This window comes from Cebus imitator, unplaced genomic scaffold (genome assembly GCF_001604975.1).
Source record: "Cebus imitator isolate Cc_AM_T3 unplaced genomic scaffold, Cebus_imitator-1.0 Scaffold61, whole genome shotgun sequence".
Lineage (NCBI taxonomy): Eukaryota > Metazoa > Chordata > Mammalia > Primates > Cebidae > Cebus > Cebus imitator.
In genome coordinates, this window is record NW_016107376.1 from 1,042,464 (window position 1) to 1,058,566 (window position 16,103).

The 16,103-nt window shown below is 35.4% G+C and overlaps 1 protein-coding gene across 1 annotated transcript in view; it reads right to left on the bottom strand.

Annotated features, from left to right (window-relative positions):
* MALRD1 (MAM and LDL receptor class A domain containing 1) overlaps nt 1-16,103 on the bottom strand; it is a 538,747-nt gene that overhangs the window by 258,907 nt on the left and 263,737 nt on the right. Inside the window, exon 26 of the mRNA XM_037738994.1 lies at nt 13,882-14,173. Coding sequence (XP_037594922.1) covers nt 13,882-14,173 — 292 coding nt within the window. The remainder of the gene's footprint in view (nt 1-13,881; nt 14,174-16,103) is intronic.

Below are 16,103 nucleotides of genomic sequence, written 5' to 3' on the forward strand. Positions count from 1 at the left end.
CCCTCTCAAGTTCAAGCCATTCTCCTGCCTCAGCCTCCCAAGTAGCTGGGATTACAGGTGTGTGCCACAGCACCTGGCTAATTTTTGTATTTTTAGTAGAGATGAGGTTTCACCATGTTGACCAGGATTGTCTAGATCTCTTGACCTCGTGATCCACCTGCCTCGACCTCTCAAAGTGCTGGGATTACAGGTGTGAGCCACCACCCCTGGTCACCTGGAGATTTTTCTTTTTGGAAACTTTTAAATTGTAAATTCAAGTTCCTTCATGGTTTACAGGATTGACTAGTCTGATTTTGTTTAATTTTTTCTTAGTTGATTTTCGTTAGTGTGTGGCTTTCAAGGAAGGAAATGGTCTCTCTTCTTATAACAAGGAACCAATAATTCTCAAATCTTATAACCATGATTCTCAACCAGTTATGTGTCAAAATAATCAGTATAACTTAAAAAAAATACAGATAGCACGGTTATGCCTGAGACCTTCCAACTTAGAATGAGAGCATGGCAGGTGGCAGTATGGGGAGGATGTCTGTCTTCATCCAGGGCCTTGCAGGTGATTTTGGTATATCAACAAGATTAAGCTCTATTACTTTCAACCCCAATGTATTGTTCTATAATTAAAGTTTTCTTCCAACACTATCTCTATCTCTCTCTCTCTCTCTCTCTCTCTCCCCACACACACCAGAAAAAAAAAATCCTTTCTCTATAATAAACACACTAGATCAAGCTACACCATCTTATATCTGGGTATACATTTGCTGTTTAACTTTTCATTTCTCTAGAGTCGCTATTGGTAAATTTCACCTTGGCTTATATTGAAAAACATTATTTTAAAATCTGAAACATTAAAATTATCTATTGTACCTATTTGGGGGAATATTGAAAGTATATCTGTGATATTGTGCTGGCCTAGAGCCAGAACCAGAGCAAAACTATTTTATAAAATGCAAAACTGTTTTTAGATAAGTTGAAATGGCTGCCCCATTCTCCTTACAATAACTACTGTCCTTGGCCTCTGTAAATAGAACTGCTGTTTGTTCTTCAAAACTATGTAAAGCTGCTTACATTTTCTTATCAGTAACTGCCAGAATTGCTAGCCTTTGCTTACCTGCAATTGCCAGACTAAGCAGCCCAAGCTAGTTCCATCCTGGCTCCTGTGACTTGTAATAAGTAACTAAGGTCTGTGATTTCCACCTTAACCAGATAATGTGTAAACACATGTTTATCTTGACTTCTGTAAACCACTTAAGTAACAAACGGAATGACAAAAGTCCCCTAGCCCTTGGAATGTCCGGAGACCCCCACCCTCACCTCTGCCCAGGAGGTAATTTACAGAATCCACTAGCCCTCGGAATGTCTGAAGCCTTTTCATCCCCATCCCCGCCCCTCACCCCCACTCCCAAGGTGGTTTTTCGGGTATAAAAAATCGTGACACCCTCCTGTTGTCGCCACAGGTTGGAGAGACGTGAGTCCTCTGTGGTCGCCGGCATAATAAATGACCCTGCAAATCTGGCATACTTTTGTCTTGTGATAACTTTCTACACTCGGTCAAATACAACATATCAATAGAAAATTTTATCAGATTCCCAACTAAGTTGTATTTCTACTGACCTAGTTATTGGTTATGGTGATGAGTGTTCAATCACATCACAACTTTATTTTCTTTTCTCACTGGTCACTAAGAAGCTTATAGCCAGATTTTCAGTCTACCTGTAGAAAATGTGCAGGATCATAGCACTATGTGTCCCATTTTACTCTGTGACCATTCCTCCACAATGTATTTTCATTGCACTGTGGTAGGGACTGTCTGCCCCCTATATCTGTCCTTTGCTTCTGATTTACAATTCTTAGGTGGATACATGGCTGCCCAGAATGAAATCCATTTCCCAAAAAATTGTAGTAAGATCACGCTACTAGGTTCTGGCTAATATATAACCCCATGGGTCCTGTGATGACCTCCAGAAACTTTTCTTAAAGGACAACTGGCATGTACCTGTTGGCTAGCTTCTTTATCCCTTCATCTACCTTGCTACCAGGAAGATGCATACCACCATGGCGGATCCTGAAGAGTGAGGACTGTAAAGAGCTGCCCAGGACACTGAGTTGGTTAAATCTTGATTCCATAAATGTTCAGCATATATATATGTGTGTATGTATATGTGGGTGTGCATATGTGCTAAACCACATGCATGTCATTTAAGTGATACTTCAAATCACTTACACAATAAGATGTGATACTAAATAAAATCTTGTAACTGCTTCAAATATTTGCATAGAACTTCAGGAAATAAACTAAGTAGGTTTGTTATCGCTTGCAGAAAGCAGCCTATAGTAATTGTGCTACTGGGCTTTGTACCAACCATCAGATCTTTAATGGGAACATTTATCATGTAAACTATTACACTGAAAATTTTAATTTATCTGAAACAAGTTATAGCTTAATATGAATTGAAATCTGAACTGTATACTCTAGCAAGATTATACAGTATAATTTCTACAACATTAAAATGTTCTATGTATCACAAGAAAATGGATTTCTATATCAGTACTTTGTTGTAATATGCATGCAGTCTAAATTACTAAGGCATTTAAAAAACAGTAGTGTGTATTTATATGCACACTCTAAGTCACTGAAGACATTTAAAAAGTAGCTAATGTATGCACATATTTAAATGAACTTTCTTTGGAAGGCAATAAAGATGCCAAAATTAAAGTCCCCTCACAAATAGCCGCTTAAACAATTTCCCAGTGCAAACAATAATTTATGCTAACTGAGTAGCAAAGAACTGTATCTCATTTAGTTCTATTGCTTTTGCACTATTCAGCGTGAGAGTAACAGACCAATCACAAATTGTTGTGAATTGATAAATGTGTGTTCTTGTATGTCTAGTGCAAATCTAACCAAGAGAAAATTGCAGTTTTTCAGATTCCAAGCTGAAGTCTGGGTTACACCCACAAAACTAAAAACTGTCAAAGCTTTTTGGTTAATTGACCTTTATAATTTTTAGAAAAACACTGTAACGTCTAACCTATGGATCCAAGGACAACCCAAAGTGAAGAATAGCACATATGCAAGTATAAATGTGTGAGACACCTACAATGACAAGGCACGTCCTTAGAATGTTATATAGAAATGTTTTTCCTCTTGTTTTATGTTGCCATTTTTTTCCTTCCTTCACCCCTTCCTTCTCTCCCTTCTTCCTTTTCCTACTTCTTCCTTCCTTCTTTTCTTTTTTTGTATTCAGCATTTGCGGAAATGCAAGGAGGAAACATCGTGGAAAAAAATAAGATCAACATTTAATTTTCTGCTCTGTCTACTGGAATTTCATCAACGAATTATTTTTTCCCCAAAAGGGTAAATTCACATTTTTTAAGACTTTTCATCTTTAAAAAGTCCACTTAAGAATAAGCATGGCCAGGGAACTTTCATTCACACGAATATCCACATTTATGTAATTAATTATCTTCACACAGACTATTTATGAGGACTATAATGATAGTGAAAAATATCTTAACTGATTAGTAATCTCATAGTCTTCAGAAACCTGCTGAGCTTTTAAAAACGACCAGTCTTATGTATTCATTATACATAACCCCTCTTATCCAGTTAAATTTGCCTTTAATTTATATTTTTATTAAAGTAATACATAAATGGAGTTTTAAAAATTGAATATTGGCCAGGCATGGTGGCTCACACCTGTAATCCCAGCACTTTGGGAGGCTAAGGCAGGCAGATCACTTGAGGTCAGGAGTTTGAGGCCATCCTGGCCAACATAGTGAAACTCTTTCTCTACCAAAAATACAAAATTAGCTGAGCATGGTGATGGGTGCCTCAAATCCCAGCTACTCAGAAGGCTGAGGCAGAAGAATTGCTTGAACCCAAGAAGTGGAGGTTGCAGTGAGCCAAGATCGCATCACTACACTCCAGCCTGCAAGACAGAGCAAAACTACGTCTCAAAAAACAAACAAACAACTGAATATTATTTCTAGACACCTATGTCTCATCCTACACTAACTCTATGTACACTTTGGACAAAATCATTTTTAACATCTTTATCTATTTTTCTGTTATTTTCTGTGTGTGTCTAAATAAGATGTTTATAATGCTAATTTTTCAATTTGAGGTATAATCTATTACCTTTGTCCTGTGAGGAATATAGGATAAAGGTAATTCCTAAGAATATAGGTCTTAGGCTATTTCTTTCCCCAAGATGTATACTTTTCTCCCCTCAACAATCCAAGACTTGTTACAATTTTTGTTTAAAGATATATTCAGTGTTCATATTATAACTATATAAATATTGCCATTAACTTAGTCATATACTATGTTATGACTAGATTTAAGTTCTCATACAACTATTATTTGTCTTATTTCTTTTTTCCTATATTTAACTTAATTGTATAACTGAGTTACAGAACTCCTCTAAATATAATCAATTTGCCGATGCAATTGTTCACTTCACTTATATGTGTTCTGGAACACTTCCTTCAGTTTATGACTCCAGAACCAAGCTGAATGAGCTGCCCATTAGACCTTATGTATACTCATATCTGTAGGAATTCCCTTTGCCTTTCCCATTCATTTATTTAAGAAGTACTTACTGAGCTCCAACTATGATCCAGACAGTAAGCAAAGCAATTAACAAGTTATCCCTAGCACCATGATGCTGAAATTTTAATGAGAGAAAATACAAAATAACTATGTACAGCTAGTGCTCGACTTACAACCACGATTGGTTCCGACAGACCGGTCGTAACATGATTTGGTCGTAAGTTGAGTAGGCTGTATGCACGTGGAGATGGTAGTGCTGCCGGAAGCTGCTCCGCACTGTCGTACGCCCAGCTGGGCAACGTTTGCACTGCCAGACGTGGAGCAGTCGTGGCTAGCGATTGTGGTCGTAAAGTCAAATGATCGTAAGTTGCATAGGTCATAAGTCGATCAATACCTGTAAATATGTTTCATACATGCCTATACATATGCACATAATACATACTATGAGTGAATATAATTATAGGAACAAATACTTTAAAAAGACAATTATAGAACAATGCCTTTCAGAAATATATATGTAAAAATTTCAAAAAACTATATATTACACAACTTATAGATTATGTATAATATCTGTTCATATTCTATTGGCCAAAATTTATTCACATATTCCACACTGGTGATAACAAAGACTGGGACTATAAAGTCTTTACTCTGTTTAGCTATGTGTCTATCTAAGTATTGGGAGTTTTATTATTACAATAAGCAGAAGAGAATGGCTGTTGAGGAGCAAATGGCAGACGACCAACCCTCCAACCTTGGGTGACTTGATAAAATAATGATACATTGTTTAGGCAGCAGTACTGCTTTTATATAGTTAATCTGTGAAATAATCAGACCACAGTAAAGCTATATGAAAGAATGAATTTTAAATAAAAACTTAATTGGTTACCTTAACCTCAACAACAAAAGGGAAATTTTAAAATAATACTATGCTACTATGAGCTAATATTACAGTATACTAATACGCAATATAATTGATAACATGTAATATTATTACTATTTCTGCCTAAAGCATTCTATTAATACATAATGATGTCATGCATTTTTAAATTGATGCACTGGGCAAATAAATCGATGCACTTATAAGACTGTTTACTATGTTTTGTTACATTCGAAACCAATTTTAATTATATTATAAATATTAGGTAGTATTTCCAGCAGTGTTTTCTATGTAAGCCATACAGAATTTTGTACAATTTCTGCTCTGTAACATCTGAAATCAGAAGGAGGAGGATAGGTAAAATATAGTTACACTACCAATAGAGGAATTTGGGAATGAGAGTGAGGAGGGATGGGTAGGCATCCAGCTGCCATAATGAAGAAATTTTAGTTCTTGGGACAAATATACAAAAAAAAAGGAAATCTCTCATATTTAAAGGAGAGAGGCTGTGGAGCTATTTCGGTTATTTGCTATTAGATGCATGAATAGAAGACAAGCAGTTTTTAAATATCCCTAGGTGGCAGAAAAGAAACAGAACTTTCAGAACTTAAAAGGCTCAGTTCATCCCTGGCCATTCAGAGATCTGAAGTCTCACAGATCCAAGTGCTGACCAAATATATACACGACTATCTCCCATGGAGAACTGAAAGCACAGCCCCCACTTATATACTGCTAGTAACGTGTTCCTGAAAGTCAGATGTCCCGCTTATGTAAATGAAATGCTATATCCTAGAGGCAATTTCCTGTTATAATTATAGTAATTATTATATTTTTACCTTTTACATTTCTCATTATATAAATGAGGATGATTATAATGTATTACATATCTACCATTATTCTAAGTTCTTAAAATGCACATGAATCCGGTGAAACGAATAAAGCTGTAATGTTTATCATGACATTTGCAGGGGCCATAACCAGTGATGTCTATCAGTGTGAGCTGGTTTTTTGGGTTTTCACTGCTGTCTTCTTGAGACTAATATTACATGTTTATATAAACAAACTTGGTGATGAATCCCTCAGTTAGATTTTTCCAAGAGTTCTTTATTTTTTTTTTCATCTACTTCATCAAATCCAGCTCTCCTTGGTCGAAATCCTTTATTCTTTTACCTTCACCTACATTGTGATATGTTTTTTTCGCTTGCTTTGCTTTCCTCTCCACAATTTTCTCCAACACTTTCTCAACTTCTAGGGCCATTTATAGTTCTAATTAGACAAAAATATGACTACACAGGAAAAACAATTGTGAAATTTATTTGGAAGAACTGTGCAATAAAGTATTGCCCCACCGGGTATCTGATGCTGTGCTGTTTTTCTCCCACTTCCAGCAACACCCATGATGAGCATCCTCCATTTCTACTCCACAAAATCTTCAAAATGTCTTTGTCTACCAGTTTGGAATGGAACCTGTATTTAGAATGGAACTTGTGATTTTTCTTGCACAACATACTGTATGAACACTAGCCTAGTGAGTTTGGGGTGAGGTCAATATGTATTTCCAATACAGATATTAATCAAAAACCAAAAACAAAAGCAAAAGGAGGCATTCTGTGAAGTTCGGGTATTAAAAACCAAGTAGTGTTTTATTGGGAAGACATTAATTTGGAAAATATTCCATGGGGTAGGCCAATATTTTAAATAATGAACTTATTTTCTCTTTCCCACACACATTATATCCAGCCAACTCATCAACTTCTCTGAATCTCAGTTCTATTCTATAAGGTTTTCTAGGTTCAAAACTATAATCTCTTCTTTGTCTCCTTCAACCATCAGTGGCCATCATGTCAATTCTATCTCTGGATCTTTATTGTGACTGCTCTCTCTTCTCCATTTCTTATTATGAATAATCAATTAAAGCATCACGTTCAGCAATTAGACATTTTATGGATTTTTTGAAAGCTATTTTTTCACTCTGAAAAGAACAGGGAGGCAAAGGAGATCCGAACCTTTGCTTTGGGTACTGAAAACAACATGAGGAAAAAAGAAGAGCAAGTATAAAATATGCTTTTAAGAAATGTTAACATGTATATAGTTTAATTTCATAGTCTCCTTAGCAGGAATAAAGAGACGCCAAAAAAAAAAAAAAAAAAAAAAAAAACCACACACACACACACACACACACACAAACACACACACACACAAAAAAAAAGACCAAAAAAAAAAAAAAAAAAAAAGTAACACCAAACACCAACCATATGCCATGCATTGTTCAAGAAGTGCTATATGTTACTATCGGATTTATTTTTCAAATCACTCAGCAGTAGATTCCAATAGTCCCAATTTTACAGAAAATAAAGATAGGAATTAGAGAGATTAAGTAGGCTACCTGACATCACACAGTTAGTAAGCAGTGTCAAGATCCAAGTACATGTCTTTAAATCTCAGAGCGTAACACATGTACTTTGCACTAAACAGCATGTATAGGTTTCACTAAATTACTGAGCCATATACAACCAGCCAGATATTCCTAACTCAGGACTCTGACTGAGTTGCTGCACCAGCATTCTCATCGCTAAGTACTAGTTTTAAAGCACTGCTAAATATTGCAGGGAAATGAGTGACCTGCGGGATGAGCTAATCTATTCAGTCCTCACTGTTTTACATATATTTTTTAAAGAAATTTTATTATGTTACAGGTATATCCAAAAATAGATATATTAAATAACCCCTATTTGGAAGTAGCTGTGCTGATTAAGTCCTCCCCCCACACACACACACAAACACACACACACACCCCAACACACATGACTTGACTCCTGCCCTGATTGTATATGCATAGGGTTTATTAAATATTTGTGAGTAAGTAGAGAAAATGACCATGGTTGAATTTGCTTATGGACATTTAAAAGATGAAGGTTGGTTGTCTTTTTCTTATTAAAATTCATTAATTATTTTTATCCTTCATCATTCAGCAATTAACAAAACTGCCATCAAAATAAGCTCTTAAATATGACTCATAGGGACTTAATAATAATTTAATATTACTTTTGCTAATAAAGCCCTAGGTCTATTTTGATTAATTAGAATCACTGATTCCAGATTCTGCTCAATTGCATCTTCCTAAATACATACATATTTCCCTCTTGTCTTTTCTATTTTAAGCTATCCTTGATGGAGTTGTTGGCCTACACACATGAATAGAAATGAAAAGTCTGTGTATACTAGAGCCATTTCCTAAAGTTTAATGGATGTTCTTACTGTTGGTGAAACATAAGGCCATTTATCCTGGTTTGTTCTGTGCAAATTCTAAGTTAAGCGTTTTTGCAGTAATGAGAAATTAAGAATCATTAAATATTTCAAAGATACACGTACATACACTACTCATGAGACATCAAAAATAAACGACAAGTTTTCAGTAAATAAGATTGAATGGTTATAATGTAATATAAAATAAGGATATGCTTGTGATATCTGCAAGAAATAAAATTTTGCCAAGACAAATGAAAGAAACATGTTCTTAATAAAATGCAAATAAATGAGGTTTTCTGTCAAATGTTTACATCAACTACAGAATACAGGTAAAAATATAAAAAATATAGGATAATGTAAAATGACATTATTTTTATTGAAAAATAGCTACCATATGTCAGATGTTGAATAAATTTCCTGGGCAGTTATCTCTTATAATTCTTAAGAGCCTTGGAGCCTATGAAACACATGGAAATTATCTCTGCTTTATAGATGAGGAAACTGTCTCAGATAAATTATATAAACATAGCTAATAAGAGGAGAGTCTGATATTAATACCTAATTCACTAGAATATGAATATGGTGTCTACGCTTTCACATTTGACCCTGAGGTGCCATTTTTTGTTTTTTTTTTTTTTTTTTTTTGAGATGGAGTCTCACTCTGTGGCCAAGGCTGCTGTACAATGGCAAGAACTTACTTAGCTCACTGCAACTTCCACCTCCCAAGTTCAAGCAATTCTCCCTGCCTCAGCCTCCCAAGTAGCTGGGATTACAGGTGCCTGCCACTATACCCAGCTAATTTTTGTATTTTTAGTAGAGACTGGGTTTTGCCATATAGGCCAGGCTGGTCTTGAACTCCTGACCTCAGCCTCCCCAAGTGCTGTGATTACAGGCATGATTTTGTATTAAGCTGATAAAACTTGGGTAGACTTAATTAAAATATATTATTAAAATTAATTTCATTTAAAAAAAATGTGACTTAGAAAACGTAAAAGTAAATATGTGACTTACATTTGTGACTCTATTGGAAATTAATGGTATTCCTTAACTTGCTTGCACCGACTTCCATGAATATAAACATTCTGGCTTTTTATTTGTTCAAGATACCACTATTTGCACCTCTGGCTTTACCCTCCCCTCCATATAGATATGGATAGATGTTAGATATAGAAATACAAATATATATACATATACATAGATATAGATGTACCTCACCAAGAAAGATGTTCTACAACTTCATATAGATATAAATGATAAATACAGACATGCATAGATATAGATAGAAATATATCTCACCAAGAAAGATGTCCTGTAACTTCTCTATTAATAGTTGGTCTCATGGAGAGCCAATGCTGGGAGCCATTTCTGGAAGACCTCATTAGAGCTCATTTATCCAACCATTTCAACAATTTACACACATAAAATTCTCTCCATCGAACGGCACTCTGCTTAAAATATTGAGAGTGACTTATATTGTCTACGTTCCAACCCTGACTAACCCCAGTATATATGTGTGTATGTGTGTGTGTGTGTGTGTATGTATACTTTCATATATATATATATACACACACACACACACACACACACACACACACACACATTTATACACATACACACACACATTAATATATATTTTTAGGGAAGGGCATATATACATATGCCTGCAGAGTCTTCTAAACTCACAATGAAGTTAAGATGTTTCAAAATCATTTCACAGCTTGAGTCTCTAAACGAAGTTTAGCATTTCATTTTTACCAAAAAACAGGTAAAGTTTCTTAAGGCACAATTAAAGGTACATCAAGTAGTTTGTAGGAAAGTGAACTCTACATGCATTTATTTTCATCTGCTTCACTTGAATGTAAGCATTACAGTGGAGATAACTATACATATATTACTGTACCTCATCTCAATTTTTGGCATGCTCCTAACCATAGAAATAAAGTTATTCAGTTGTTTTTCTTGGAGTCTTTCTACTGAAAATATTCCCATAAGTTATCATACTCTATATGAAAGCACTTTTTAATTTTAATGTAATCAATTATATTAACATTTAATACAATTAACCTTTTATATTAACTTTTATATTTTTATATTAAATTCTTTGTTTATTCTTTGTTTTCTAAGACTATTTAATAACCTTTCAACGTAGGTACATTCTGAGAAAAAATTAAACTAATACTCAAGGTGGTCCACAATTTGGCTCTATGTCCTTTGTAATATCTCAGATAGCTACACAAGGTGCCCACCTCAGCCAAATTATCACCCACAGCCCACCCTGCAGTCTGCATGACACCATCCCTGTTCTTTCCTATGCCTTTTAGCCTGCCTACAACACTCTCAGCAGCATATCCTTCATCTGGTCCTCCAGTGCTCCGATTCCACCGGCCCTGCCTTACATACTGAAGGGATCTTTCCCTCCTATGAGCTCTAAGTGTGGTTCCAAACTCTTGAGCATCCTGTAAATACATTTCAGATTAGATATCCCCAGCTGAATGTTTTCTTTAGTTTTCTCTACAACCTCATAAAAGCTTTTTTATTGCTTCTTCTCCAAATTTCTTTTTATTTCTTCATACTTGTACATGTCCAGGAATTCTTATTTTTAATCTTTATAGATACATAATAAATATACATGCTTAGGGGGATATGTGATATTTTAATACAAGGATGCAACATGTAATAATCAAATCAGGGTAATTGGGATCACCATCATCTCAAATATTTATCATTTTTTTAAATGTTGGGAACATTCCAAATCCATTCCTCTAGTTATCTGGAAATATACAATAAATTATTAATTATACTTATCCTATTTGCAACACGGATGGAACTGGACGATATTATGTTAAGTGAAATAAGCCAGGCACAGAGAAAAATATCATGTGTTCTCACTCATATGTGAGAACTAAAAAAATTGATTGCACAAAGGTAGAGTAGAATGGTAGTTACCAGAGGTTGGAAAGTGTAGTGGGGAGGAGGGAAAAAGAGAGGTTGGTTAATGGGTATAAACATTCAGTTATACAGAAGGAATACAATGTAGTGCTCAGTACTGCATAATGTTTAAATATTTCTCCTGGCATTTAGTTATATCCTACTCAATATTAAACTTATCAGGGCATTTTTTTCCTACCTACTTACCATTTCCTATTATTTTTAAGAATGATTTTTTAAGAACATTTTAAAAAAATATATTCATTAAAAATTTTAATACAACCCCTCAAATATTCTGATATTCAAAGAGGGCTGCATGATTCATGTGCACCCTTAATTTGATAATTAACGTATAATCAATACTATTTTGTACATACTTTAAAATTTTCCTGTTGGATGTTTTCTAAAAACTGACCTAATTCAATATTTTACTAGCTTAAGGTCTTAAAATCTCCAAGAAGATTGGTTTGTTTCTCTTGTATCCTGTTCATTAGTTGCTTATTAAATTTTAAAGTGGTTTAATGTTCTTTTAGGAAAAAAAAAACATGTTGCTCCCTTGAGCTCAGCATGGAGGCTCCTGCCTGTAATTTCCGGACTTTGGGAGGCTGAAGCAGGTGGATCGCTTTGAGCTCAAGAGTTTGAGATCAGCCTGGCCAACATGACAAAACCTGTCTCTCCAAAAAAAAAAAAAAGAAAAGAAAAAAGAAAACTTTTGCTTCCTCATCAATTGGATCCTAGAAGATTATTTTTTATTATGATCAAATAATTACTCTACAAAGGACCAGGACTTACATAAACCTATATCTGCCACCAAACATCCCACACAGAATGAAAGGCAAAGATTTTCTTGGAGAAGTAGAGTAGTCCTGGGCATGTGAATCACCTTTGCATTAAATCCACCTACATATATTTCCCTTCCACTACAGTCTTAAAATGTTTATTTGCTTTCCTATACACTATTCCATATAGAGTTAGAAGCCTATCAGGCAAAGAGCATGTTTAACTAATTGTCCACTGGAAAAGATTTATCTAGAAACTTCCTTGTAACCAAATGAAAATACTCTCTTTGAAATAAATGGGAAGGCAGAAATGGCAACATTGCCCATTCCACCTACTATGTTACAAGCCAGAGCAAACAAATTAGTTTGTGTTTAATAAAGCATTTTCAAATTGATCAAATATAATAAATATAACTTAAATATTAATGAAACTACACTTTTGTTTTCCACACTAAACTCATGGTTTAAGAAATTACTATCTGCTGGACATGGTGGCTCACACCTATAATTCCAGCACTTTGGGAGGCCAAGGCAGGTGGATCTCTTGAGCCCAGCAGTTTGAGACCAACACAGGCAACATAGTGAGACCCCATCTCTGCAAAAAAACAACAAAAATTAGCTGGGTGTGGTGGAGCATGCCTGTGGACCCAGCTATTCAGGAGCCTGAGGTAGGAGGATAAATTGAGCCCAGGAGGAAGAGGTTGCAGTGAGCTCAGACTGCACTAGCGCACTCCAGTCTGGGTGACAGAGCTAGACTCCATCTCCAAAAAAAAAAAAAAAAAAAAAAAAAAGGAAAGAAAAGAAAAGAAAAATATCTGCCATATCAATGCCTAACAAAATTTATTCCTTTGTCATTTTAATAATATTTTTTGCATTTATTTTCATTTCAGACCTTTAATATTATATTGGTTAATGGTGCTTGCCAATTCCACTTACAACATTGTCTCTGTATAAATTATATTGAACGTCTGCTAACTCAACATTTGAATAAAATTCTTTAGATTAATAATCAAAAGTTATTTTAGGTTAAAAGGATAGGGACACATTCAATCATCTACTCTGTTTCAGTATCAAATTGGCATGCCCATGGGTCCATGAAGAAGGTGGCAAATATAACCACAAAAATGTCTAAATAAAATTGAATAACTCTGTCCTCAATTTACTTATGTTTTATTGGAAGTGAATAGATGTTTGTTTAGGATTAAATTCTGAAGGAGACTGCAAACAAAGGAGTCTTATTTTATTGATCTCAGAGGAAGCTGACTAAACAGAGAAGCCGGGAACTGATAAACAGACGAAAGATTGGGGAAAATGTGAAAGCCATTTTTATGACCAAAGGCTTGAGAAATTTTTTTTAAGTTTAAAAAATCTTATATTTTCTTTACAAAAGCAATAAATTACTGGGTGGTTATGCTATTTTTTTTTTTTTGCATTATCTTTCTTCCTTTCACCTTTCACCATGCAAAAATACCAAAAACACACAAATCAGAATGTACCTGTTGGAAGAGGCAATGCTAGTTCTTCTTGCATGGATTCATGGAGTGACAGACAATTCCTCGTAAGTACAATGTCATCAAGTGCAATGTCGCCACGCTGACCTTTTCCAATTCTACCTTCGAATTTGAGTTGGAAGTCTTCATCACCAAACAGCGACAATTCTTCCCTCTGCCAGAAATTGCCTTGTTCTACAGTGAGGTTAAATAAAACCTTCATTTGGTTTGTGACTGACACCTGCATTAAGGTGAGTGCCTCAATGCCATTTCCATACATGTGATAATGAAAAATAATCTGTAATCAAGAATAGGAATATTACATATATTAGTATAATTAATGTGATTTTATTTTCAATTCTATCATATTGTCCTCTTCTTTATTAACAGATTTCTGGAGGAAAATTACACCTGTTTATTCTCTTGCTCTGTGTGCACCTTAACAGTGAGTGAAGTCAGAGCAGCCTTGAATCATATGTTGCAACGTAGGGGAGACAGTAGAATAAGAATCAAATAAAAATTTAGTTGGAAAAAAGGGCTGAGTTTACTTTCTTTCTGTGACTTCTATAAGCAAGATTCCTCCATAAACTCTTAGAGCCCTTTGTCAAAGGAATATAAGGTCATTAAATTGCAATGCAATATATAGACTTTTCATGATTAAGAAATAACAGGAGTGAAAGAAGATATTTTTTAATCTCATGAAACTTAAATCATTTTCTTTTCTTCTTTTGCTTATTTCATTGCCATTCTTATACTGGAAACTTTTTCAGTTCTATAAGATTCTCCAGGCTCCATTTAAATACAGCAAAACCATCAGAACAATAATTATCCAAATTTTACTTGAAATGCTACAAATAGGGCTTTGCAGAACAGCCTGGAGAGCTTTTCTCTGAGTAAAAATTAAAAGTATTTTCAGGGATTAATATTTCAATGTTGCAAAGATAGAATTTACTAGATTTTTAGTGATTGTTACACAGTAGAAAAAGTCAGGAAAAATTCTGGGAAAAGAACAGGACGGGTTAGGGGTAGTAGGAATTCAATGCCTTTAAAGCTTCTGTCTTGTCAATTGTGTGAATGAGGAAAAACAGTGACGAGAGTGATCTGCACACAGGAAAAAGATATGTTTGAAATAGTAATGGTCATGTATATTATACTCTACAAGAGGAAAAATGAGCACCATTCAGTAATATATGCAACACATGAATTCAGAAAGGATAGACTAAGAATAGATGAGCCATGCAGTGACTCTACCCATCTTCCCGCTGATGAAATCTTCAAATATTATTCTATGACCCCAAAATATTTGTTCTATTGACTAACTTTTCCAACATGAGCTCCATGACCATTATGAATTGTCCTGGTACTGGTGAAACTTGGGTGCCATGACTCATTTGAGTGAGAAACAAAGTGACCAGGGCCCAGCCTCTTGGACAGCATGCACAGGGCCACCTGTGCGGGGACTCCAGGGCCACCTGTGCGGCACACCCCTTGCAGCTACAAAGAGGGTCTTCTACCTCCTTTTGGGTTTGTCTTATATGTGCAACAAATATGAGGTATATGTTTTATATCTCAGTAAATATATCTGTAACTTCTTCAGGTTATTTGCTGAATGATGCCATTAGGTTAATATGCAAACAGATGCACCAACACCCCTATTTCCGGAGGGAACACCTGGTGACGACAAAGCCTAAACACAGGATAGTAAGAGTGAGTAAAAATCTGCTAAGCACTGGTCAGGCATGAAATCTGCTAATCATTGGTCAGGCATGGTGGCTCATGCCTGTAATCTGAACACATTGGGAGGCCAAGGCAAGCGGATCACCTGAGGTCAGGGGTTTGAGACCAGCCTGGCCAACTTGGTGAAATCCCATCGCTACTAAAACTACAACAACAACAACAACAAAAACAGCTGAGTATGGTGATGCATGCCTGCAGTGCCAGATACTCAGGAGGCAGGAGAATTGCTTGAACCTGGGAGGCAGAGGTTGCAGTGAGCAGGTATCACACCACTGTAACCCAGCCTGGGCAAAAAATTGAGATTCCATCTTAAAAAAAAAAAAAAAATCATTAAGGTCTGATGTCTTCTCTCATCAGTCTCTATATGCATCCTCCCCATACACCAACCCTCACAAAGAAAAAAAAATGATTATCACTGCTTAAAAGGTATTCCACAAGGTGAAAGGACAGAGGTGATTCTCATAAAAATCTGGGAGGTCAGTCTGCTTACC